Source organism: Talpa occidentalis, unplaced genomic scaffold (assembly GCF_014898055.3).
Source record: "Talpa occidentalis isolate TD23 unplaced genomic scaffold, MPIMG_talOcc4v2.1, whole genome shotgun sequence".
NCBI classification, from domain to species: Eukaryota; Metazoa; Chordata; class Mammalia; order Eulipotyphla; family Talpidae; genus Talpa; species Talpa occidentalis.
In genome coordinates, this window is record NW_026555331.1 from 123,031,169 (window position 1) to 123,059,168 (window position 28,000).

Below are 28,000 nucleotides of genomic sequence, written 5' to 3' on the forward strand. Positions count from 1 at the left end.
CTCCTCGGGCCAATTAGAGGGTGCAAGAGCTGGGAGGAGGCTCAACCCCCGTGGGGTTGAGGGGAGGGGGAAGACGAAGCTTGAAAGACTTGGTAATGGCGACGGGTTTGGTAAGTAGGAAAGTTTCGGTTGAGGATTAAAAGCGGTGGCCGGAGCCGTAACGCGCACCCGGGAGGCCAGCGCCGGGCGGACAGGGGGTCTGCGAGCTGCTGGCGGTGTTGTCGCGGCCTGGGCCGCCCGCGCAGGGGCTGCCCGCACTCCGCGGCGGGTTTGTTGTCTTCCAGTCCGGGAAGGGGTGGGGGTGGGGAAGGGAGGGGCAGGATCCCGGGGGAACTGGCCGGCGGGGCAGGCTCGGATCCTCGCTCCCCTCCCTCGAGGGCCTGCCTTCAGGCCGGGGGCCTGAGCACCGTCCGAAGCCTGCCCGCGGCGAGCCCCCCGGACCGGTGCCTGCCGCGCGCTCACCTGGGCTTCCCGGCGGCGGCGGCGCGCGAGGCGGTTTCGGGGGCGCGGGCCTGGGGGGCGGGCCGGGGCCGCCCTTGGGGTCGGCTAGCGCGGTGGGGGCCGGGCCGGGCGCGGAGTGGGGCCGGCGCGGGGAGAAGGGGCCGACGCGGTTCCGGGGCTGCCCCGCAAAGTTTGCCTTCAACTCCCCGCGTGTGGGCGGGGGGCCGGAGGGCGGCCCGGGGTGGGGGGCCGGCCGGCCGGGGGGGGCCCCGGGAGGCCTCGTCGCCTCAGGGGCTGAGGGGGCGCGGGCCGAGCCGGGACGCTCGCGGAGCCGCTGGGCCCCGGGGCTCATTGTTACGCAGTTCGAATGAATGGGCTCCGAGGCGCCTGCGCGGTGGGGCTGCGCCGAGGGGGAAAAACAAGCCCGGAGTCCGGGCGGCGGTCACATGACGGGGGGAGGGGAGCGCGCGATGAATGGCGAAAGCGGGTGGGGGATGGACTTGGCGTGAACCGGGCGGCGCTGCCTCGGAGTGACCGGGAGCGGAGGCTTGGCAGGCGATCCCAGTCCCCGCCTTCCAACCTCGGCTGCTGCCCCAGGCAGATTAAAACAAAACAAAAAGAACCCGGGCGAGATCGGCAGCCCGGGTCCGGTTTTTGTAGCTACTTTGAAGCGCTGCCTGCTGTCCCGGGGGTTTCTCCAGGCTCCGCTTTCCACGCTCTGCAAAGTTAATTCGGAGGAAGTTTTCTGCAGTGTTTTATTTTTTATTTTTATTTTTTTTTTTAAATGAGCACTGATAGTGCCGGGCTGAAATGAGGTTTTTGCTCCGGGTGCCGCTGATGCTGAGACTGGAGGGACCTGAAGGGGCTCGTCAGTGGCTGGTGGTGCTGGAGCCCTCGCTGCAGCTCCAGGAGGTGCTGGGGGTTTATTTGCCGCTGACGAGCAGTAGCACAGGACTCCTCACACTGATTTCGAAATTAAAGTGACCCTTTGAGAATTGGAATAAGTTTAACTTTTATAAATACTTTTCAGTTTACTGATGACGATCTACATTTGTAATGCATTCCTAGTACTTTTGCCCCGGGGGGGGGGCGGTATTTTAGTGTTAGGGTGGCAAGAAAGTAGGTGACGGAGTGAAGAGGTACACATTTCCAGTTCCAAAGTAAGTCACGGAATGGGAATGTAACGTACAACGCGTTAGCCTAGTTAGTAATACTGGATTCCACATCTGTAAAGTGTCAGGAGAGTTTTAGTCCCTCCCTCCCCCAAATGCTACTGTGTAACGCGTGCGTATTAACTAGGCTTATTACGATCATCTCACAGTATATTCAAATATTGAACAGGTTGCACACCTGAATCTCATGTCAGTTATACCTCAATTAAAAAAAGAAAACCGTTGCGTCATCTGTTCATTTTGCTCGATTAAACTGTGTTCTTGCTCAGAAGGCAGTATTTGACAATTTAAAAAAAACTGGAATTGTATTCAAAAGAATTGAAACCACTTAAGTTTTTATCATCTCTGTTCTCAGGATGCCATTTAACGACAGCAAAATAATGGTATTTATTCTAACTGATTAATACATTATAGAAAGAAATTTCGTTTTATGCTATAGTTTCCATCTACTTTAGGTTCATTCATAAGCCTGGTTATCTTACTTCCTGGAAAATCCTTCCCCTTTGCTTGTGTCTCAGATTTCTACTGTATACAAGGTAAAAGGTTACCTTCTCCCACGATTTCCCTACACACCTGTGTTCCCAGTCGTCCTTGCTGCCTCAGTGCCTACTTCCCAGATTTCAAACACAGTACTGTCACTTTAAGACACTTTATTTTTTTTTTGTCTTTGAACCTTTTCTTCCCTATTCAAATGCACAGTGAAGAAGGGGAATGGCCTGGGCTTAAGGAATTAACCGCTAGGCGCTGAAGGTCAGGCTGAATGGCAAGCTGATCTCTTGTATTTCTCTTTGCAATGAAATTATCAGGCTGTTTTTTCCTGTCATAAATTCATGAAGTTACTACCCTGTTAATGAGACAGTGCCAGATATATTACACATATTATCTTTTAAGTATGGAAGTGAATATTTACTTAGAATGAGATCTAAATCTGAACAAATTAAAAAATTATAAAACTGATAAAAATCTTACATATCACAAAATTCAGGGAAAATATTCTTATTAGCTGCCTGATACATCAGTAATGTTCATATTCCTTCATGTTTTGATACACATTTTCTTTGTTATTTCCTATCATAATTTGTGCTATCATTTTCTATAGAAAATGATTAACAGTTGAATTTTTACTAAGTTATTGTTGATAACTTAGTTTTCTTTTTTCACAAATTGTGATGGGAATTGTGAAATATTTTACGATTACAATCAGGTTTAGGAAAACAGGTATCTTTCATATGTGAATTTTTAGGTGATTTCAGGATTTTTCATACAAAGCCATAAATCCTATTAGAATGGAGAGTGCTTTTAAAGACAGATTTGTGGGTGGCTTGGTGTTTTTTTTGGGGGGGGGAGGTTTCCATTGTCTTCATCAATATCAGCTTTTCCTGTTAAATCAGTATGAAATTCATAAGAACTTGTATGGATGTGATTTGCCACTGTCCAAAGGCAAGGAGTCTGGTCTGTGCAGGCGTGACTGATAAGATAGGAATGCTTTGGAACTAAGTAAACATGTAATATCTTTTATACCTACAGTAATTGTAAGTAGACAGATAGTGGTCTCATTTATAATTAATAAGGCACAGAGGTTGAATTTCAGTCATGTAGGTGATAGTAATATTTTCCCGTAGTGTATTCTACCAACAGACCACGACTCGCTGTGGTGGGGAGGGGGGCATGGGGGTTTTGTTTTGTTGATCTGTTAGCAAGGTGGCAAACTAGAATTGTAGAAACATTTCTTTGAAGTCTTTTTAAAAAAAAATCTAAATTGAAAATATTATAAAAGAACTGCATTAGGACTCCCAGCTGCTTTTATTATAGAAGGTTGCATTTTAGCTTGTAATCATGTAATCCATTTAAAATATCTCAATTCCTCATGTTCGAGGTATAAACTAATCACAGATTACCTTCTCACTACCTCTTACCCTCAGTATGAGCTTAATAGACATCTAAGGGATCTGGGAATGGAAGGGTGGGCATATAGAAGATTCTTGTAGTGAAATCCATATGAGACAGAAAGGAAAGGTTCCAGGGAAGAAGAGTAGGAGAAATGTAGGTGTTTAACCTATGTTGCTCAATAGTTTTTGTTTTTTTAGCCAGTTCTTTCCAAAAACAAAACTGTCCCATTTAGTCATCAAAGCTCTGTTTTCCTCATCCATAATAATTTCTTTGTTCTTGAAACTGTTTTGAGTTATATAAAATTACATGATGTATGTGAAAATGCTTGCACACAGTAGGTAGGCATTTATTAATAAACCTCATTTCCTTCTTTTTCAGTCACTGTGACAGTTATTTCTAGTTCTCTCTCCATCTTTTTAAGATTTCGTGTCTTTCCAAAGTTTGCAAAACAAAAGTTTAGAGCCTTCTCATCCCAGCTCAAATTTGTAATATTGAACATGACATTTTAAAATAAAACTGCTAGAGAATTTTACTCTTTTTGAGAACCACTGATCCATTGAAGAGATGACATGTGCAGAGTTAACTAAAACACACGGCAAACTATGTTGAATCCTGTAATACCAGTGGAATATACAAAAGCATGAATGAACAATAGGGTTAGCTCTACCAGGAGATACTTGACAAGAGGAATTTGTTTATCAAAGTGAATGCCTGATTGCTGTAATGTACATGGTGGAGTGTTTTGAGTAAGGGCTCTTGGTACTTCTTTACTATATCAGAGGCCTTGCATCCCCCAAAAAGTTTGACAGAGATAAATGAGATACAAAAAACACTTGTATGTGGGTTGGTATTTTGCTTCCACGTGTTTAATTCTCACAGTAGCCCTATGACATAAGTAGAGGTACTGTGAAGCAGAGGTTAAGGGATCTGCCCCAGGTTACTTGGCCAGCAAGAGTGAAACTCATGTCTAAATCTAGACTCCTTTTTACCATTCAGTGGGTTTACAGTAGCATAACCTACATTATCTCAGAGTCAAACTTTTGATAGCTTATAGCAATGAGAAGTGTAAACACATAGAACTCACGTTCAACAATTTATTTGGTTCCTTTTGTTATTTATAGGTAGCTGTGTTTTCCAGCTTCATTTAAGAGATATTGTGATGGGGTGTTGCCAATTAGCCAAGACAAGGTGCTGGAGAAATAATAGAAGTTGAAAGTAGATGTTAGTGTAAGGTAAGTGGTGGAATGGTGGCTACTGTAGGACCTGCTGATAGAAAACCCAAGAGGTCTGCGGGAGAGGGAAGATAAAGCCATCTGTGTACCTCTGCTTCTGTGACGACCCTTCCTTCCCCAGCCCCCAAAGCAGCTCTGTTTCATACACTAAGGATGGTTCGGAAGAGGCATACATGTATAGTGCATCTTTTGAATCTCAAAATAAAGGGGGGGAGGGGTACATTCTCTGCATGAAGCATAATATAGACGTTCATAAGCAGTTTGTGTTAAGATTAGTTAAATTATGTTCTGTATACTTAAGGTGTCAGAAAGATTTATATGCTAGAGTTAAAAACTGCTGTGTAAATTGTGAATATTAGCTACTCAAAGAACTCACATAGAATGACTGGTTCCTCTTGTGTCTTAGGAGGTACTGAATAAAGAATCTGCACTGACACTACCAATTACCTTTTGTGAGAAATCTTGCAAAGGAAGCTTGGGGCAGGTGGCTTGCGTAGAAATTGGGAAAGTGAATACACTCTTTAATCCACTCTCTTTTAAATATTTCTTAGTTTTGTTCCTGCACAGTTAGATAGGATTTCAGTTGGATTTTGTATAGATGCACAGGGAATGTTTAAAGTATAATTCTGAGCATGTCAGACTTACTACAAAGAAATTGACTCAGAAATCTTCAGGGATTTCCATTTTCTGATCATTGCTAATAATGCTACTAAAAAGTTTACATTGAGGATTTGCTGTTAGCTCTGTTAGGCATTAATGTAGGCTTTTCACATTAAATTGCTGAGTTTTTACAACCTACACAGGTACTTTTACTACTTTCATGAACAAGGCATAAAACTTTAAATTGTCCATGGCACATAGGTAGTAAGTAGCAAATTTGATGTGTAAACTTAAGTAATCTATTTTTAGTAGTCTGTCTTGTCTACAAAGAAACAAACCAATTATCCTAAAGTAGATTCTGATCCCTATCCACTTTTCCAACCTTGCTACCCATCACCACAAATCCATGACCACAAAACACACAAGGCTATGCTACCTGTGTAGGTATCCTTTCTGTCATCTTAACTTGTCTAACTCTGAGTTCCTCTCATTAAGAGATTGCCCTTCCTCCTTTAGCCAACTCTATAGCCATGGTCATTTGCTGTGTCTTTCCACAAAGTGTAGGTTCCTTGAGATTCATGATAAATTGTTCACATCATTGAGATCTAGCATTTCAATTAGTGTAGAGTCTTGAATGTATACATTACATAAGTAGGATGAAAGGAATTTTGCAATCATTTTCAGCTCACCGGTTCTCACATTAGACCTAGACCACATAAATCAGGTTGTCTGGAGGTGGGGCTTGACACAGGCAATGGTTGAGAATCCCTGGTCAAGCAAGATTGCTTGATTTTGCAGTGAGAGGGTAGAGGCTCAGAATCAAGATTTGGCCAGCAATATTTGAGAAGCCAGTTTGTGTTACCAGCTACATTTCTTGGGGTCAGTAATTTTGTAAGAAATCATTTGTTATGCTCCAGCAGATTTGTTGTAACTGTAGTATACATATGAGACTCATCAGTCAGTGATAGATTGTATTATACTAGAAAAGTGTTAATTTCTTGGAAATGTGTCAAACATTGCTTAAACTGTTATTAGCCTAAATTAATAGCATGATATATGACTTTTACTGAGATGTGTTAGATAACTTCTGATATTTCCCAGGTAGGAAATTGCCAAGGCTGAACAGCCTGTATGGTCTCCAATTAACTATTCTTAATGACTCTTAAGTTATTAAATGCTCAAAGTATTGCCTGATGTCACTCTACGGATTAAAAAAAATTCAAGAAGGTCATTTTACAGTTCTTTAACTCACTTTGTTTTAGTTCATTCTCAAATACTTTAGGAGAAAAGTAAGGCAGGCATCATTACTCCTGTTTTACAGATTAAAAACATTGATTTAGTAAAGACGCTCATTCACTTAGGTCATGTATTTAATAAGTGATCAAGCTAGATTCAAAACCCATGTTTTCTTGCACCTAACCCAGTGCCCTTTTCACTACTCCATAGTACATCTTACCGTCAGTATTGAGTAAGGTTCTAAAGCAATGTCCAGGATATGGGTCATTTTCAAGGGGTGCAGGCGGAAAGCATTTGCAATAGAATATTAAAAATAAGTAAGGCAATAGTTTGGCTGAGTCAGGGACCTTAAGAAAATGTTTAATTGCATTCATCTACTAATCTATCTCTAGGAATCTAAAGAAATAATCAGGTGTAAGCAAATATTTCTTTTGAAAAATGAAGATGTAAATTCTATCCTATTTAGATGAGTGAAAAAACTGGGAACATGTTCAAGAGAGAGAGGTTATTTTGGTATATAACATGATATAATGTTATGTAACTTTAAAATAGGTCTTTGAAAAAATTAAGAAAAGTTATCAATTATGTATAATATGAACTATGAAGGAGAATATGTAATTGTGGGTATCTGTATATGAAAAGGCGATTGGATTGTAAATTAAAAATACACCAAAATAATAAGAGTGTCTAAATCTGGTTGATGGGCTTAAACTTAATATATTCCTTTTTAAAAAAAAGTTAAAAAAATTTTCCCCATAGTGATTGTATAGTTTATAGTCAGTCAGGAAAACATTGTATAATGAGACTGTGGAAAAAAAAAATAGTAGAAAAAAAACTTGTCAGTGTTGCCAGTATCTTGGGGTTACATAATGATTTAGAAAGTTACGTGGTTTAACATCTTTTCATTGATTTTTTTTTTGGTAACCGGTACAGCTGGGGTACTTGACTTTTAGTGACTTTTAACAGTAATACATTTTATTTTGAGGAAACACTGTATGTTGTATTAGAATTTTTTGTGTAATTCACATTAGATCACAGCTTTTTTAAAAATGAGATTTGGTATGGAGCCTGAGAAATCAGGAAATTTTCCTGCTGTTGTCACCTGTGATAAATAATCAATTTGATCATAGTCCAAAGGCGGAATATATAACAAAATTTAGCAGGTGGACTTTGAGAAATTACTTGGTGTGTTAACGTGTTATTTTCTTCCTTGTGATAACTTGTACCCTTGAGATATAAGGGTAGATTTATTATTTGTTTAGTAAATAACCAAACTTCCCATGATTACCATTGATCTTTCTGGAAATAATTAATACCCTTTGAGAGGAACAGGTATCTTTTTATTATGGCTAGCTCCCAGATTCTCATTAAGAAAAGATCAAAGGGTCAGACAAAACTAAATGCGTACCAGACACTAGAAATCTGACTGCAGAATTGAGACTGAGGGGGAAGGGAAAAGCAAAGTGGCCTATGGGGGAGGACTGTGGGTGCCTTGGTGGTGGGTGTGGTAACATACATCTGAAGGGTGTGATCCTGTTCCTCCATCTCATTTAGAGTGTTGTAAACTAATGTTACCTCAATTAAAAAAAAAAAAAAAAGCAAAAAGACATAGGAACTTTTTAATGAAACATGTAATATTAGATGGCCATTTTAAGAAACTCCTATATGTTCCCGAGAATATAAGTTTGGTTAAATTCGCTCTCCTCCAGAAGATGCGAAAAGAATGAATGTAGTTGGTAAATAGAGAATTCAAATCTTTAAAAGAAAAAAGTTTCTTCAGTCTTTTTTAATTTGAGGAAACTTAATTTTTTAAAATTTGAAATACAAGTGAAAGTATTTTATCTGAGTATTTGGATCTGAGAGTTAACTAGATTAAAGCAGTAAAAGTATGTACTACTCTGCTATTAATCTTTAGAAGAAAATATTTTTATAAATGAATGTTAAAGGGTATTAAATCCTTTGAGATTTGGGTATAGTTTAGTGCTGGTGACATTGTTGTAAAACAGAATAGCAGAGTTATCCTGGTCTGAAGGAATTGAAGGAGATACAAATAGCAATGTAAGTTCTAAATACAACATTATGATGTCTCTGAATGATTTTATACTTACAAAATCTCCAGTTCACGTGATTTGACATTTTTTCTTATATTATTTTTAAGTCGGAGCACCATAACATGGTGTGGGAAGTGAAGACAAATCAGATGCCTAATGCAGTACAGAAACTCCTGCTGGTAATGGACAAGAGAGCTTCAGGAATGAATGACTCATTGGAGTTGCTACAGTGTAATGAAAATTTGCCATCCTCACCTGGATACAACTCCTGTGATGAGCACATGGAGCTTGGTAAACAAAATGAAAATTTTCTGTGGCATCTCATTGAGATTCAGATTAATTTTCATGTTTAGCCAGTTTTTCCACCTGTCTGGAGCTGCTATGTGAAGTATGTGACATTTTGTACACTAGGAGTTTTCAGTGTCACCTTAACTATTGCTTGTAAAATATCACTTCAAACCAAAATAAATTTGAGCTGTTTATGGTTAATAGAGATCAATTTACAAATTGTCAAATTAAACTGCCTAACTTTGTGGATGAAGATTGGGCTATTGATTTAAGCACCTTAGGAAAACTTTGCTTGGTAGCTTTTCAAAAGATGTTACTTTTGAAGCATCTAATGAGCTCAGTAAATTATGCTTGGCCGCTCTTCATGACGTGTTCCTTGGTATGATGGGGAAATGACAGTGGACTCTTGAAACTTGAGGATCTGACATTTGTGGTTATCACTACTACTGAGCTACTCCAAAGATGTGACCTATAAAATTGTGTAGATTTGTGGAGGTATGATTTGAAATTGTATTGCTTTGAGGTGTTGATAGTAAACAGCTAATGAGTGACCTTGGCTTGCTGCCCAGCTTTTCAGCTTGGCTTTGTTGGTCTTTAATATGCTGTCTTCCTTAATGTTAGGAAAAACCCTAAGAAGATAGGATTATCCTCATTTTACAAATGGTTGAGGCAGAGATTATATGCTGGAATACTGTTAGGGAATGTGGATTTCCTGATGGGCTTGGGCCATAAACTGAATGCCAAGGGGTTGCTGGACCTTAATGTTGATTGAGCAGTAGTTACTGTTGTACAAGGAGCACCTCTGTGGTCAAGCACTGGGTTCTCGACCATCACATTTTAGGTTTGGGTGTCAGAACCTTGTACTACCATTCATGACTGCGAATAGGAAGGTAGTTAATTCCCTGAACTTGAAAGGTAAAAATCTACTCTTTACAGTAAATAAGACAGTGATCACCAAGGAAGGATGTTGGCTATGAGGAAAGGAAACCCACACCAGCACAAAAGTGACGGTGACGTTACATGATATTGGTATGATACTTTGGCTCTTCCATAAAAAGGGCATTCCTTCTAGTCAGTTTTATGAGCGGACATCCTGAATCAGTACTTCTCAGTCAGACTCTGTAGTTTTATAAGGCTTTTAGCATATTTACCTGATGTACTTTTACAGTGATGGTTTAGGAAAACTCCCACATTTAGAAAGTTTCTTGACTTAAATAATGAAGGGACCCAGCAATGTCTAGCATTTGTAGGTATGTTTCATGGGGGGGGGGGTGTGTGTGTGTGTGTCTGTTTTGTTTTGTTTTTTAAATTATTTCATACAATTCTTACATCATTTTTCATTTTTGCACAATGTATGCATTTTCATTTTGGTTATGTTCCCCATACAATTCCCTCCCCCCTTATTCTGACCCTAATCCCACTTCTCCTCCCCCCGTCCCCATGTCCCCATGTGTGAGTTTTTAAAAGACCTGCAAGGTGCCTTTCTCCCCTCCTTTTTCTTTTTTTTAAATTAAGTTTTTTAGAATTCTTACAGTGTTCATAGTCTTGGTGTGTACATACATGAATGACACTTGGATGATATTTCCAGTCCTCGCTCACGAGGAGCTGAAAAATTGTGAACTGCTGAACGTACAGGAAAAAATAACCAATTAATATTAGTTCAGAGTTTCCTAGGAAGAAATAATTTAGCAAAGATAAGTTGAACAAATTGTACCTAAAAATGTATAATACGACTTATAGTCTCATCTTAGAAAATTGTTCTTTTCACTGTTATATAACAGCTTAATCAAAATATTTGAATAGTAAGTATATATGTATACACATAACATGTAACAGCTTAAAGTATTTGAATAGTGTGTATGTATACACATGTCTTTTTTTAATTAACATGTTAAATGTAAAAATGTCTCAGTGGTATGTGGATTACTACCAGGTGAACTATAAAAAACACAAACCTTGTTTTTTTCCCAGTCTATGGATAGTTGTAATTACATGGTTTATGTAGTGAAGTCAGCAGACTTACATTTACAATCTTGGCTTTATTTATTTAGGCTCTCTTGCCCTTGAAATATATAAGGTACCATTTTTTAAAAAATTGAAAACTTACTTCATTTAAATGAACATTTTGAATTTATACTTTTCCTCTCACAAAATTAATTAGCTATACCTGAGGATTTCTCTTCCAGCTGTAATTATAATACAGTTCTATGTATTATTAATTTCCTTTTTATAATTGTGAGTATGTTTATTTGCAGATGACCTTCCTGAACTTCAGGCTGTTCAAAGTGATCCTACCCAATCTGCCATATACCAGCTAAGTTCAGATGTTTCACATCAAGAATATCCAAGACCATCTTGGAACCAAAATACCTCAGACATATCAGAAAATACTTACCGTGAAAATGAGGTGGACTGGCTAACAGAATTAGCAAATATCGCCACCAGTCCACAAAGTCCACTTATGCAGTGCTCATTTTATAACAGGTGGGAATATTGGCTATATTTTTATCGAAAACATGTCATTAAAACTGTTTACTTTTTTGTGCTTTTAACTATTAACTGTCTAATGATTTAAAGTAGAATTTAAGTGAATCATTCAAATGAAGCACCTTGTCTTATGATCAAAGAGCTATATTACTCAATAACATGATTTCATACTTTGAGAATTAGATAAATATGAGAACAGCAAAGTCAAAAATATTTACAAATATTTTAAAGTCATTAAAGATCAGAACAAGAAGTACTTTTATGATATATGTTTATAGCATTGAAAACTCTTTGTTTAAAGAACCATAATTATAAACTTTTTAATAGCCTTGAGTATGTTTCCTTTTTGTCTAAGTTTATTTTGTTCTATGGTGTATGTGACTTCAGGTTAGTCATTTGTTTGGTAATACTGAGATTTCCTGATATTAAGATGGACTCTCAATGGTAAAAACCACTTTATCATATACATAGACTGAAGTCTAAGACGAAGTGTGCTGCAAAATTATGGAGGTTTCCAGCTTTTCCTAGAAAGACCTAAGTGTTTACTATTTTATTAATTATCCCTAAAATTATAAAATTAAAATTAACTCTTAAAAAGACATAGGTAAATATGATAGTATGTAGGGGAAAGAAATACCCAGTTTTGTACTCATTTGGGGGGATAGACTGCAGTCCATACTGGTCAATTAATTATGGCAGTACTCCCCTACACTATTCTTTGCTAGAGAATAAACTTTCTAGGTGTGAAGGTGTGGTTTTCTTGCAACTCCTTAAATTATGCTGCTTTTCTTCTCTGCAGCAGGATATTTGATAGAACAAATTAATTTAATTAACTTCAGTTTAATTCTGTGAGAAGAGGTCCACAGTATATTTGCCTTTCAAAATGTTACTTTACAGTCCCTGTTTTCATTGGGATCTTTAATAGCAAAAATATTTAAAAATTTTTTAATAATAAAAAACCCCTCATGCTTGCTTCCCTAGTGGCCTAGTGCTTAAGTCTCAGCACTATAACTGCTGTGGCCTGAGTTCAGTCCCCAGATAGGAGCTAGCTAACCCACATATGACACAGCAGACCTCTCCTGACTCGCCTGCTGCTCCTCTCAGCAGTGTATTTCAGAAATCCACCTGTTCTGCTCTCCACTCTGTCTCTGGTGAATCCTCTTACCCCCCCCCCCGTACCTCTGGCCTGCACCCCAATTTTTCTACACAAAAATAAAATCTTAAAAAAGAGACATTTAAAAAAGCCCCTCAATTTTACTGTCTTTCTGTTATAAAAATAAAGTTCCTATTTTAGACATGCTTTTAATTTCTTATAGGAAAGTCACAACAATTAACATAGCTTATAGAAAGTTGGACATGTTATTAGAAGTGAACCAATATAAGTAAAAACATAAGTAAAGGAGTCTCTCCCTAAAAATGTAAGTTAATTTTCTGCAGCATTTTCTCTATGCTTCCCTTCTTCATAGGGAACAAGACCAACAGTCATGATTGGCTGTCTTGCCTGACTTGTAATACTAATAGTGACTACCTAATTTTTGCAACTTCTTGTAAAGTATTAAATTATGGTAGTTATTGAGCTTTGGATGTCTGAAGTCATAACTGTATAGTAGCAAGGGGTTGAGGACAGGTAAAATTTATATTATCCCTGCATAGATAGAGTGATGAAGAGACCAGTAAGTCCTAAAGTCAGGGATGAACTTTAGGGGAATTTTTAGCAGTATGCCCATTCTCTAATACTTTCTGAAGATCCAAATGTGTATTAAAGGAAGAAATTGGGGAAAGATGAAACATTAGCAGTTATATTTTGAAATTCCAAATTGATTTGAGAATATGCTAAAAGACAGAGATTTGAAGGATTATTATTTAAGAGACGATACAAACATGAAAGCAATGTATAGTTTCACATCCTTAAAATTATTACTGCAGCAAAGATAGAATGAAAAATTTCAATAAGGCTAAAATTAAAATGAAGGCTAATAAAATTTTTAGGGAGTTGAAAAGTAAGCTATCCCTTCTCCCCTCTCTAAAAAGAGGATTAGTATAAACATACTATTTGGCATCTCAGAAATTTGTCCCTTCAAGCAAATTTACCTTCTGACCCCTGAACTCTTATCTCTGCTTCTTTCCAAACACCCACTCAGTTCAAATTACTGGTCACCTTTTATGAGCTTGCTTCTTAGTATTTCCCTCCCACGAATAGTTGATCTGTTTGTGGGAGAAGGATCTCACCATGTTCTTGGGGGCTCCATGGGCTCTAAAGAGAGTGTTGCCTGATAAAGAGACTATTGAGGGGAAAAGTGCAGAAGGTGAGCCTGGGGAAAACAATTGGCCCTTAAATGTAGATGTTTTTCAACATGTTCGCATTGGGAAGACAAGAAATAGTCCAGTTACGAGAAGTTGCAAAAACTTTCTGCTATAAGTTTAAGCACTTTAGCTTAAGGTAGTTCTTCTCTCTGTCCAGTGATGGGCGGTTGGTAAAGGGTTCCCTATTAAACATACTGCCCTATTCTCATGGAGACTGACTGAATACATCAGAGTAGAAGAAAGATGGTGTTATCCTTCATGAGTGAAAGCATATTCATACTTGTTCACATAAAAGAATGAATGAATGAAAAGTAATTTAGAATTTAAAATACATTGTGAAATGTATTTTAAACACTAAAAATAGTGTTCAAATGTGGGAGGAGGGCTTGGATGAGAAGTTAAGGAATACCTTATAGTGGAATATAAATTAATAGACAAAGACAAGCTTAAAAACTAACCCCTGATGGAGGACTACAGAACTGAGACACCAAGAGAAGCCCTGCTGGGGAGGGAAAAAACAGGGAGGGAGGGAGGCACTGTGGCCTGTGGCAGGAGAGTGTGGATGAGCTGGCAGTGTATGCACTATGGTCGTTATACCTGATGAGGATCCCGCAGTATTACTTCAGCTAAAAATTAATTTTAAAAAAGGAATAGCATATATCATAAATGAAGTCAGGATGTTTTTATTAGTGTTTTCCTTTGATGTCTTACATGTAATAACATTAGAATTTGAATATGAAAATTCTTGTAATCAAAAGGAAAGCTTTATTTTAAAGACCTACACTTTATGGTTAAAACTACTTTTGTATTTTAGATCATCTCCTGTACACATCATAGCTACTAGCAAAAGTTTACATTCCTATGCACGCCCTCCACCAGTGTCGTCCTCTTCTAAGAGTGAGCCAGCCTTCCCTCATCACCATTGGAAGGAGGAAACACCAGTCAGACATGAAAGGGTAAGCTTATTCATGAGATTAAACTTCTAGGAAGCTTGCACAACAGTTGAAATGTATTAACTTTCCCCCTGTAAGAATTCTTTTGAAGCACATAGAGATGAAAAATAGTATGTCTCATTGCTCTGCTAGTGATCTGGCTTAGATACTAGGTATAACGATTAAATATTAGGAAAGTCTTGACTGTAGAACATAAGTCTAATTAAAACTTCCAAAAATTTCAGTTTTTGAAGGTTAGAATGATTAAGTTATCCACTAATAAGAGAACCTGAAGCTTTGTGATAAAGACAAATATTTTAAAAATGTCTAAAGTCAAGGGTATTTTCCTCCGTAGGCAAATAGTGAGTCAGAATCTGGCATTTTCTGCATGTCCTCCCTCTCAGATGATGATGATTTGGGGTGGTGCAATTCCTGGCCTTCAACTGCGTGGCACTGTTTTTTGAAAGGTAAAACTGTACTTGAACTTTTTGTAGCTTATTTGTGTAACACACTAGACCCATATCTAATACTTGTTTTTTACTTAAACTTTAGGCACACGACTGTGCTTTCATAAGGGAAGCAATAAGGAATGGCAGGATGTTGAAGATTTTGCTAGAGCTGAAGGCTGTGATCATGAGGAAGATCTCCAAATCGGCAGTCACAAGGTTGATTTAAAGTTCTTACAACTTTTCAGATCTTTCAAAATTAAACTTAAGGTTTATTGTTAATATGCATATCCTCTAGTTACTTTCATATTTAAATGACATCTTAGATTTTAGGTGGAGGTTTTATGGCTACTCATTGTTGCTTAGCGTGATAGAGAGGAGCAGTGACTAGACTTTCTTAGATGGGAAATTGTGTATTTCTTTTCATACTTTTTTTTTTTATTTATTTATTTATGCATACAAGAACGGGGAAACAGGTCAGAGGTGTCGGGGGTGAGAGTATTCACCAGAGATAGAGTGGGGAGCAGAACAGGCAGATCTACTGAATACATTGCTGAGGGGAGCAGCGGGTGAGTCAAGAGAGGTCTGCTGCACCATGTGGCTATCTCCCTGGCCAGGGATCAAACTTGTACTGTAGTGGCTGTGGTGAGCTTCATAGGTTGCGTCTTAACCCCTTGTGCCACCAGGGAGGCCCTCTTTTCATACATTTTATGTTGGGGAAAGCTAAACTGGCATTTATGCATAAATAGAAGAATAAGCATACAACAGCCTTATCTTAGGTCATCTATAAAGTAATTCCCCTATAGATAGATAATTAAGAGTTTATTATATTGTTGCTTTTTAAATGACTTCATAAAACTAGCATTTTCTTAGCCATTGAGTAAAAGCAGTACTGGCCAGCAGTAGGATAAGTATCAGTTGACAACTTTCATCTTTGAAATACTTAATTTCTTCATCTCACTGTAGGCAGAGAAATTTGGCTTGTAAAGTAATCTTGTTTAAAATTCCTTTCTTGATCCTGCTGTTCTGTGCTATAGTTCTGACTTGACTGCCTTCACTTTCCCCCTCTTGCTGACACTCTTCTTACAGTAAACTTCGCCAGTCTGACTTTGGCCTCTGCTTCTTTAATAAGTTGTCTCAAATGTTACTACTAGCCTTATTCTAATTTCTAGAGATTTCTGCTTGCTGTTTGACATCTCTGTAATATTTGACTTACTTAGTTGACATTGTCTTCTCTTGCTCTGTGTGTAACTTGGCAGTGCCCCGATTATTTCTGATGTCTCCCTCAGCTTTTTTGACTGGGGTTCTTTCTACACTGCTCTTCACTCCTCGCCAATTCCTCTCTGCGGATAATGTCAGCAACCCCTCCTTGATGGCCTCTGGAAGTAGTGTTGGAGTCAGGAAACCTGTGCTCTTTCTAGCTCTTCTAGCAACTGTTCTATGAATGACCTTGGGCACATTGTAGCCCAACTAAGTGTAGGCTTCTCAATCTATAAAACTTGACTGGATGAAGACTTGTAGCTCTGAGAATTGGAAGATTCTGTAATTGTTACTTACGAATACATGGCATATTTTCCAGCTAAATATTAGACATCTGTGGAGAAATATTATAGCTATCAGTTCTTCAAGCTTTAAGTGTAACTAAGATCGGGCCCATCTTTTTCTTTCCCTTTCTGGCTTTTTTTTTTTTTTTTAAACTGTTAATGTTGTTATCCTTCTTGATTGCCAGACACAAAGCCAAGAAATTGACTTATTCTCTTTCCTCCCTTCGCATTCAATCCATCAATTGTTTCCTTAAAGATTTTTTTTAGTTACCCTTTCTCCTTCATTATTTTGTTCATGTTCATGTTAATAATGGATATTATAGCTCACATGTCTGTTTCCTTTGTTTTTGGTGAGGTTAAGGGTAGAGATCACGTGTTGTTAATGATTGATTTTCAGAACCTAGTATCTGGCATGTACTAAATGCTCAATAAATATTGGTTGAATTCATATTTAGTCTGGTTCTACCCCATTGTATCTGTCATTTCAAGACTCTCTCCTTGTATCTTCAAATAAACTGAATACTTATAGAAGTATCTTATATTTTGTAGTCTTTATCATTATCTTAAAATTGACAACCATAGTAATAAGAATACTTGTATTGACAGACCAGTACCCTCTGAAAGGAAAGTTTAAGCACTTTGGCTGTTAGGATTCCTTTACTCAGTAACCAGGCCCTCCTTATATTTTAGTCTGCCTTGCCCTAATTGTGAACTTGTCTCATATTTTTAGCAAATTCAGCACTAGACTCTAAAGAAGTTGTTAATTACAACTGTTCCTGGTGTAAGGCCTGTTCTTCTTTTTACGTTTCTAAATTTCAATTTTCTTTTAAATTCCATTTCAAATGGGAAGTATCTTTCTTATTTTGGAGTTAATACCTCACATTATTAAACTCCATTAGCATTACTTGAACTAAAGTCTGTCTTATATTGTAGTACGTTATATTTGTGATTTTTCTTTACTACCGGGTCAAACGTTCCATAAACACAAGATCCTGTCTTTATTTTTACCTTTTCTACACAATCTTACATGTATTAGGAACTTCACTGTGTGTTGAACAACTCATTCACTCTACCTGTATTTTCAGGGATATGGTTCTGATGGTCTAAAGTTGTTATCACACGAAGAAAGTGTATCATTTGGCGAGTCTGTACTGAAGTTGACTTTTGATCCCGGTACAGTAGAAGATGGTTTACTTACTGTAGAGTGTAAGCTGGACCACCCCTTTTATGTTAAAAATAAAGGTAGGGCTTTAATTTGAATTTGTAGTAACTTTTTAAAGAAACTTCTTAAATCTATAATTATGTCTTGTGGTGCAATTCTAAAAATTGAAGGGAAAATTTCTTTCAAACTGAATAAAACCATCTTAGTAAGTGGCCTTTTAATAATAACTAATGATGCTTAAGTATGTTAGCAGTACTCAGTGGAGTTCTACTTCTGTGGGTGTGAAGAACTTTGGATTCTTGTAGCATACTAATAAGCTGTTATCTTGCTATACTTTGGGAAGTGGACCATTCCGTTGGTTTTATTTTGGTTTAGGATTACCCAATGTGCTATATATTCCTGAATCATTTTTCAGAGTTATTACAATGATACCATGTTAAATATAATAATTATAGACCATTTCACATTCTCAATCATCACTTACTAGCTTATATAGAAAAATGGAGTGCTGATTGATAGACACTGCATATTAATAAGGTGCTAACTTAAACTAGATTTAGTAGGCTTTTGCAAAAAGTTTTAAAAAGTATGATTTAAAGAAAATACTTATGCTTGCTTTATGGGAAAAATACATGAATTGTCTTAGAAAATCTCTTAAGACTAAAGCAGAAACTTTGTAAGACTCAAAAGTATGTCTATTTTAAAATAAATAATTAGGGTGCTTTCTGTCAATCCCCATCCTTTATGCAACCATTGTCTGATTTAACTTTAGGTTGGTCATCGTTTTATCCAAGCTTGACTGTGGTACAGCATGGCATTCCGTGTTGTGAAATCCATATTGGTGATGTATGTCTACCTCCTGGACACCCCGATGCCATTAACTTTGATGATTCAGGTGTTTTTGATACATTTAAAAGGTAATAAGGCATTCTTTATTTTTCTTTTAAGGTTTATCCCTAATCTCACTAGTGATTGCTAAATCAGTAGTAGGAGGTTAAACCTTTAAAGACTTAGAATAACAAGAGAAATACTTACGAGGAAGCATATATGTGATAAAGTGGAAAAATATTAGGTAATTGAAGTAAAATAATAGCTATGGGAGCTTTACATAGAGTAGTTATATAGGAAAAGTGAGTTGCACCATGTGCATATAACCAGGAGTTAAGTAGATAAATTGACAGTTAATATAAAAATAAATTGCTATATCTGGCTGGTTTTTCACCAGTTCCTAAGTCTCTTAATAGTTGTTGTTTTTTGTTGTTTTTTTTTTTTTCAGTCAGGGTTTTTTTCCCTTTACTTTGTCTTTGTTTCTCAAATATTCATTTTGTCCAAGGACAAAAATTGCATGATTTAACAAATAGTAAAAATAGCAAAACTTGACATTTGGAAACATTGTGATAGAAATGATTTTACCTGAGATTACCTTGCTAGTAAGCGGTCGAATTGGACAAGAACCCATGTGTTTTAGCAGTCAAGAAAGTTGACCCACTCACTCAAATTGTATGAAACTTTTCTGGTTTTAGCACTAAAATGTCCCACATCTCTGGAAAATCCCCAGTGATGGGCAAACTGTGGGACAGTAGGTTATTTTCCTCCCAGAAGGTATCCAGAAAAAGACTGTATGTAGATACATCTGGGATTTTATTTTTAAAGATTTATTTATTTATGCATACAAGAGCTGTGGTACAGTCCAGAGGTGTGGGGGGTAAGAAGATTCACCAGAGACAGAGCGGGGAACAGAACAGGCAGATCAACCAAAGTACACTGCTAAGGGGAGCAGCGGGCGAGTCAGGAGAGGTCTGCTGCACCATCTGGGTAGCTCCCTGGCAGGCCGGGGGATCAAACTCGTGCTGCAGAGGCTGCAGACAGCTTTATAGATTGCATCTTAACCCCTTGCGCCACCAGGGAGGCCCTACATTTGGGATTTTAAGATTCATTCTCTAAGATAATTAATCAATTTCATAGGTATTAAGCAGAGATTCTCAAGAGTTTCTGGTGGTCTATAGAATTTATTTCACTCAATGTAATAAAATTATAAGGCTAGTAATATTTATGTATCAAAAGGTTACATGAAGATTATTACAGAAAAAAGACACTAGCACAGGTGCTGGCACAGGCTGTCTGCTCAATAAACACCTGCAAGGTTGGAATCTAAATTTTGTTTGATTGCATCTGCCATATACACTCTTTGGAAAATGAGATAAAAATAATTCTTTAGACTATAAATATGTAAAATTTTTAATTGGGGCCTGCCACTTACTAGCAATATGGGCAAGTTAAATTAACTACCTAACCTCACTTTACCCTCTCACCAAATATGAGAGTCTGTTTTGGGAGATTTAAAGTAAGTTAACTTATGGCATGTCTCTTTTGAGTCTAGTCTGGAAAAGGAAATGGATTAATAGCTGTGTGTTGGGCTGGCATGGGCTGACTGAGAGACAGCATAGCCTGATAGGAACATGAGCTGGATTCGTGCCTGGATTCAAATCCTGGCTCTGTAGTAGGTTTGCTGTGGAAGCTGGGTTAGGTTAAGTGATCCCTGTGGGTTTTACAAAAAAAAAATCTGTAAAATGAGAATATTGAAGGGATGATTAAATGAGTTAATATATATGACATGGTTAATAGACACTACACTACTGAAGAGTTTTTAGGAGTATCAATTAGCCAATGAAGGGAGGAAAGCGTATTCTAAGTGTAAGGAATGGCATGTGTACTAAAGGTAGAGAAGTGTGAAACAAAAGGCACCTTTTAGGAATTACAGAGGGTAAAGAGAATGCTGAGGGAGTATAAGAAAAGATTGTTATTTTTTTGGGTATTCTGTGTACTCTTGTTGTCATGTCAAAATTTTGAATTGTAGTAAGAGTTATTTCAGACTGCTTTAAATTGTATCCCTAATGAAAGCAGGTGATGATTGTATTTTTGCCACTAGATGGTGGGATTTTCACAGTTAAGCAATTCACTTTACCTTATTTTTTCCAATTAAAAAAAATTGAAATTATTTGACTATTATAACTGTAAATGTAAGGACAACAAGATAATTAGATACATTTATATATTGTAATGTGATTGCCACTGTGATAATTTGTATCTCTGTCATGTTACATAATTATCATTCCTTTTTACTGTTTACTGGAACAATTTTTAGTATCTTAGCATGTTTGGTGATTATAGTACAGTATTGTCTACCTTCACTGTACTGTGCATTAAATTAAATCACCATGACTTACTCTTTTACTCTCAAATCTCTGTCCCGTTCCCCTATTTCCCATCCCCTGGTAATGACCATTCTACTGTGTTTATGAGTTTGGCTTTCATAGCTTCCAACACAACTGATACACAGTATTTATTTTTCTCTGCTTGTTTAAATTTTGTTTTCAAAATTATATTTGGGACGAACTTAAGTACAAAGTTGCTTCTGTGACATAGTACAGATTGCTAAACACTCATTTGATTTTAGAGTTATACTTTGAGGTACTTTATTTCATGTCATGACTACACAGATGTTGTGTGGTTGATAATTGGCAGAAGTTATTTTTACTGTGTACAGTGAGTGGGGTGGCTCTTACTCATTTAGCTCCCTTTATCAGTCTTACTAATTCATATTCAAATGAATTACCTCTAGTCAGATACTCTGTTATTCCTATAGCTGCTATCGACCTGTGTTGATTATTACCAGAGTTTTTATTTCAGGGAGGGAATTAAGAACTGTGTTTAGAATAGAAACTAAATAAAAAGTTTTCTGCTAAGATTAAAAGTTAAAGCAGGAGGAATAGTCGGAACAAAGTTTTTTTTGACAGGTGTACCTCTAGGCTGGGTCTACAATATTAGCTCTAATTTTCAGTCAGTCTGATAATTGTTCACCTTGACGTTAGAATGGCAGCGCAGAGTATCACTCTGGAGGTGGACATGCAGAACTGAGTTTGGAACTAGTGATTGTGAGGCCGTGGGAGAATAATAATTTCTCTTAGCCTGTTTCTTGGTATAAAAGAGAGGCTAATACCCTTCCCAGCAGACTGTTTGGAAGCGATAATGTGCTTATTTCCATGCATACATAAACAATATACCAAACAAGATAGGGCCTTTCCTAAACAATATGAACTTTTCATACTTTGATTTATTTGGCTATTTTAAAGGATGACCATTTGGGGAGACTGATATATATGTGCCTGTTTATACCTAAAGAAATAACCCTGATTACTGTGAATTTCAAATTCATTTAGCTACATTTAATATTCAACATCTTGTTTTCTATAGCAGTTAGTCCTTAGTTCTATATGCCTGCCATATTTGAATTTTCTAATTGTAGGCATCTGAGGCCAAGAAATCAGATTATCAAATTTATCAAAAGTTAACCTAAAGTATGAAATGGGCAAGTTATAAGTATATAGGTTATAATAGCTTCCTTGGGGGGCTTTGAAGTCTTTTAAAAGTTTTTTATTCTCTGTAGTTTTAAAACATTTTATTCAGTACACACATCTTATAAGCAATTATCAGTGGTGAAGTAAAGTAGCATTGGTAATGGGAAATACATAGAAATTTCCAACTAGATGTTAGTTTTTTTTTTTATTCTGATTTTACAAATCAGATATTCTAAATTATAACCATGTTTTGTTTTTTAGCTATGACTTCACGCCTATGGATTCTTCTGCAGTCTACGTGCTCAGTAGTATGGCTCGGCAGCGTCGTGCATCTTTGTCTTGTGGAGGACCAGGAAGCCAAGACTTTGCAAGATCTGGATTCAGTAAAAACTGTGGCTCCCCCGGATCATCACAGCTCTCTTCCAGTTCTTTGTATGCTAAAGCTGTCAAAAACCACAGCTCAGGGACTGTGAGTGCCACTTCTCCTAACAAGTGCAAAAGACCAATGAATGCCTTCATGCTTTTTGCCAAAAAATACAGAGTTGAATATACTCAGATGTATCCAGGGAAAGATAACAGGTAAAAATAATGATCACTGTAATTATGATAAATAATATTTCAGTATAGTTCATAGTAACTGGGGTATTAAGCCGACTTACTCTTCAGTGGCTGTTATTTTTTCATTTAAATAATCTTTGTATTTTTATAGGCTAAGTGGAAAGTTTAAGTGAACATTTTAGGGTCATGTATAATTACTTTATAATACCTGGGCAGATAATTAGGTTACCTAGTGATATGGGGCCACTTTCTACGGGGCCGCAGTTCCATCTTTATAGAAAAGCTATATGGAAAAGAATAGCACTTTCTTGTGTAAGATCTCAGGATGTACTTATTTTACATTGTGTCCCACTTTGGGATTGCAGCTTTGGCATTTTATCAGAGTTGCTAGATTTGTGAAAAGACTAAACTTAAAAGTGGTCTTCAGCAGAGCTCAGGAATACAATTTTTTTTTTAAAAAGATTTATTTATGCATACAAGAGCTGGGGTACAGGCCAGAGATGCGGGGTGGTGAGAGGATTCACCAGAGACAGAGTGGGGAACAGAACAGGCAGATTAACTGAAATACACTGCTGAGGGGAGGAGCAGTCGAGTCAGGAGAGGTCTGCTGCACCATGTGGGTTGCTCCCTGGCTGGGGATTGAACTCATGCTGTAGAGATTGCAGACAGCTTCATAGGTTGCATCTTAACCCCTTGCGCCACCAAGAAGGCCCATCAGGAATACAAATTAACGAATCCATTCTACTCCATTTGTACTCTTAATCTGACCTCCTAAAGTTCTCTGCTAAAACCTACTAAAAGCTTCTCTGCCCGTTAAAGTTATCTTCTTCCTGTCTATTTCCGACAACCAAAGCTACCATTACTTTACCCTTGTATCATGAGGAAAGTCAAATGACTGTCCATTTTCAAATTTGAATTCATATTTGAATGTCTCATGAGCCTAAATTTTAAGTATTTAGATTTTAAAAAGAACCTTCTTGTATCAAATGCATCTTTGATTTGGGAATTGACATATATGAATATTTACTATAGATTTGTTCTACTGGTTAATGTGTCAACCATTATTTTATAGGACCTTATATCAAAGACTATAGAAAATGGGTTTTATTTTAATAAAGAGTTAGTATTTACTGGAAAAACTTACTGATGTATTAAGAAAATATTTACTACAGGTTTACTTCTGTGGTTATTTTTCTTCTAAAGCACAGATTACTATCTTTTGCTTCCAAATCTGTAATTGTAGTCATTTTTGTACTAGATGCAGTCATTCAAGGGCTTTGTTTTGCATGACTGCCAAGACATTAATGGTTAAAAAATCTCTTTAGTAGGAAAATAGTTTATATGTATTGGAAGAAACGTTTGTTTTAATAGGTCTGGGGATAGACTAACGTAGATAAATAGGGAAGAGTTTCAAATTTGTATCATGATGAATCTTTTTAGTTGTGACTTTTTCCCTTTTGATTTTATCCAATTTGATTTTATCCATTTTCACTATGGTTGCTCTATAGGTTACAGGCACAGATTAGAGAGTTATTAAAATAACTTTTAATCCAAAGTGAATTCTTCATGCTACTGACAATAAACATTGTCTGTCTCAGTATCTGAAACATCTTTTTAAAAGTAACAGTAGATCCAACAGTAGTTTAAGCCATTTTTCCTTAAGTCTGAGTTTAGTAGAACATCCAGTTTTTAGCCATTTTAGATGTCCTTTGACAATTGGAAATATCGGCACCATTCCAGGAGGCTTTAACTGCCAAAGTTATGACAAATGGACCATGTGACTTGGGATTTTACTGGAAATGACTATAGCCTTGACCTTTTCCCTCTCTGTGTTGGACAAAAATTTTGTTTTTTTTAATTTTAACTTTACATTTCTTCCTGAAGTAGCCGCACTAGACAAGAGTTTTATGAAAAAATCTTGCTTTCATCATTGTGTAAATATTTTTTTAACAGAGCCATAAGTGTGATCCTTGGTGATAGGTGGAAGAAAATGAAGAATGAAGAGAGGAGGATGTATACATTAGAAGCAAAGGCTTTGGCTGAAGAACAAAAACGTTTAAATCCTGACTGTTGGAAAAGGAAAAGAACCAATTCAGTATGTCTGAACAAGTATAGTTACTTAAAATTATCGTGATTTATCTCCCAAATGATACGGGCAAGTTGAAAAGTGGTGTTGATGTTGTTTCTCAGAATTTTTATACTTCAAAACCTAATATTTTTATACCACCATAAAAGGCAGGCTGCCTCCTCTAAGTGACATTTACTCTTTAAAGTGGAAAGTACAAATCTCATGCATTCTTAAGAATGTCAAGAAATGTTGAGCTGGAAAACTAACTTTGGAATGTAGTAGAAGAAGGACATTAATCCATTAATACCACAGTGGAAGAATTTTCTGATTTGGGGGTGGTGTATTTTTCTTAATTGGTAAGGTGATAGAGATAATGGCAGTGGCGGGGGAGGGTTTTACCATTTCCAAAGGATTTCTACATTAAAAGCCTCCGTGAGGAAAAGGAATAGGCCCAGGAAGACTGGTAACAAGTTCACGTCATGATAAATGCACCCTTGAATAGACTTAATTCTTAGAATTTTTCTATCACTGGATTGGCAATCCAATTGCCAATTGAAGTTAGGCAATTTTAGACTACTTACAAAGGGAACTTCACGTGATAGAACATAAAGTTTAATTGGAAATATTTAATAAAGGAAAGACATCAGTACTTTGCAGCAGGGGGGCTAGCCAAGAACGTCTTCCGTTCTTTTTTCATATATGCCAGTTACTTTATAGTACTGTATAAGGTTATATTTGCTTAAATTTTTCAAAAATTTCTAAGAAAGTAGTCAGTAGCCTGATTCCAGAAGAAGAGGAGAGCGGATCTAAATTTTTATGAACTTTGAAATCTAGTTGATGGCATTTTACCTGGATTTCCTTTTTTGTTCATCCTAGTCCATCTCTCTCTTCATCATTTTTATAAATTCTCTCGATGCTTGAGCCAACAGATACTAGCAAACTTTTATAAATCATCACCTTTGATAAACCCAAATTTTAATTGTAAATTAATAGACATTATCTTATGCACCCTAGCTTTTATATTTAGAATTACTGTGTTTGGTTTGGAAACATTCACTGAGTTTTGATTTTCTCTCCACAGGGCTCACAGCAACATTAAACCAGGATGCTTGTGTTCTTAAGTCTGTATTTGCATAAACATTGACTGTTGATGGAAAGACTTAAGATCAAGATCTCACCGTTTGTCCTGAATTCGTTTGACCATAAGATACTGATAGCATTGAAATGATTTAATAATATGAGTGAGGATTTGCTTTTTTCCATTAGAGCAATTAAGTAAGCTAAAACTATCAACATTGTAAACCAAATTGCCTTATTTCTTCCAGATTCATATATGTCTATCAGGTGATATAGGCTTGAAAATTGATATCCTGTGGTGCTAAAGTACAGTAGAAAGAAAAAAGGAGTGTATACTTGTTTTATTTTAAATTGTACAAAAGGGGAACTTAAAAATATGTAACTGCTGTTTATACATCGGCTCCTTACTGCTTATTAATCTGTATTGTATACATAATGGAATGAAACAGAAGCTGGGACCTGGCCTTTCCTTGAGCAACCACCCATGGCTCAGCATCTGTGCCAAACACGGGAGCGCCTCATCTGGCTGGTGCCAGCAGGCTTCCAGAATATGTGGCAGGTGGACGGTGTCAGTGTCCCAGCAAGAGAGCCACCTGCTGTGGTTCCCACAGCATGCTGACTTTCTACACCAGGTGGCAGCACCCACCCATTGTTTTCGGTGGAGGCCTAGCCCAGGCCAAGGTAAAGTTAGTTCATAGCGTTGGGATATAGTCACTGTAATGGTGCTATTAACAGTTGACACCATTGTATTTTTTAACTTTGTGTTCTATATCTCCTCAGCCACATATCTTAAATATCTTATTTTGTCATCATATCTTTATGGTGGGGGCAGACTTTGCACTTACTGCAGTGCAACACTTGCACTTTACTTTTCCTCCAACTGTCTAAAATTAGAGCAAATACATTGGCAATACAGCTGCTTTTGCTCTGAGCTACAATCATGGCTTTTCATGTTACTTAAAAAGTGGTGTTTCTGGTTAGGAATCACAGCTGTAAAATTGATTTCAGTTTCATTACACTTTATGATGTTGCCCCTAAATTTTGCACACTATATTCTTGTATATTATTTCAAATAAAATGGAAAAAAAAGAGTTATCTCTTACTTCTTCTGCTTGATTGATCTTGACCAAACTTTGAGTTGTTAGAATAACAGGTTCAGAGCTGGAAAGACATTAAGAAGTTGTTGATGGGATTTTAAACAGTGAAAAACTGTTCACAGGGCAAAGGTAACAGAAAAACAAGGACCTGGGTTATCTACTATTTATAGAGAATCTTTGTAGAATAAAAATTATTTCTAGTTTTAACTTGGCATCTGCTACAAAGTTATATAGTCCCCAAAGTCTGCTTTTTAATAAAGTGACACAGAGTGTAAAAGTCTTCCTCTATCTTTATTAATGATACAATATGACAATTTAAACATCTAACCCTTCATCTTAGCTTTGGGATATGCTTGTGGTTCCCAAAATTTGATGTGTATTAGAACATATTTGGGGATTTTTAAAAAATACTAATGCCTGACTCCCACTTCTAGCTGTGTTGGTATGGGCTGCAACTGGGGCGTTAGGATTTTTCAAAGCTCCAGCAGTGATTCTAACCTGCACTCAAATTTGGAAGCATCTGAGCTAAATACTTGTTATCTAGTGAGGAGGAAGGTTGGCAGGGGGAAGCAAGATATATACCTTATGATCCTATTATCATATACCTTAAAAATCAGTGGGGCTTAATATGTGTGTGTACTTATAGAAAGACTGTTACATGATGGGAACGAAATCTCAGCCTTAGGGAAGTCAGGGGAGAGAAGAGTTGCATGTCTTTCTGGGAAAAGCAGGTCCATGGATTTGAAGATGGGGATGAATTTAAGACATTTTTTGCTACTTAAGGCAGAATTAAAAAGGCCAACAGAAAAAGATCAATAGGAAATACAGAAAAATCAATTATATTCTTAAAATAGAGGATAGTTGCTATCAGAGTATATGTTACTCAGTTTAACAATGTCAAGAGGTTAACACAAAATAACAATTAACAAATACTTTACATTGCTACTGAAGAGCAGACATAGCTTTCTGAAGCAGTTGAACCATTATGGGATAAACTGGTGCGAATTCTTTGCCTTCTCTACTTCTTACTGATTGAACATAGGCTTCCAGGGCTCCT

General features: G+C 37.1%; 2 protein-coding genes across 4 annotated transcripts in view; one reads left to right on the forward strand and one right to left on the reverse strand.

Annotated features, from left to right (window-relative positions):
- The first annotated feature begins 48 nt into the window (after positions 1–48).
- On the forward strand, positions 49–26,946 carry HBP1 (HMG-box transcription factor 1). Of its 2 annotated transcripts, XM_037511552.2 has the most exons (12): positions 74–110; positions 4,625–4,735; positions 8,730–8,913; positions 11,166–11,394; positions 14,516–14,657; positions 14,989–15,100; positions 15,186–15,298; positions 17,709–17,865; positions 18,558–18,702; positions 22,405–22,722; positions 24,655–24,796; positions 25,851–26,946. In XM_037511552.2, the coding sequence occupies exons 3-12, from the start codon at positions 8,745–8,747 to the stop codon at positions 25,866–25,868; spliced, it is 1,545 nt and encodes a 514-aa protein (XP_037367449.1). In that variant the 5' UTR covers positions 74–110; positions 4,625–4,735; positions 8,730–8,744; the 3' UTR covers positions 25,869–26,946. The 2 variants fall into 2 exon arrangements, with proteins under 2 accessions (XP_037367448.1, XP_037367449.1); XM_037511551.2 differs by lacking the exon at positions 4,625–4,735 and having other exon boundaries at positions 49–110.
- The window catches only part of COG5 (component of oligomeric golgi complex 5), a 171,842-nt gene continuing 164,597 nt past the window's right edge, over positions 20,756–28,000 (reverse strand). Inside the window, exons 22-23 of one of the 2 annotated variants that reach the window (XM_037511550.2) lie at positions 27,882–28,000; positions 20,756–27,007 (exon numbers count right to left, since the gene is read on the reverse strand). In XM_037511550.2, coding sequence (XP_037367447.1) covers positions 27,886–28,000 — 115 coding nt within the window. In that variant the 3' untranslated portion in view covers positions 20,756–27,007; positions 27,882–27,885. The other variant, XM_037511549.2, reaches the window with a different exon arrangement.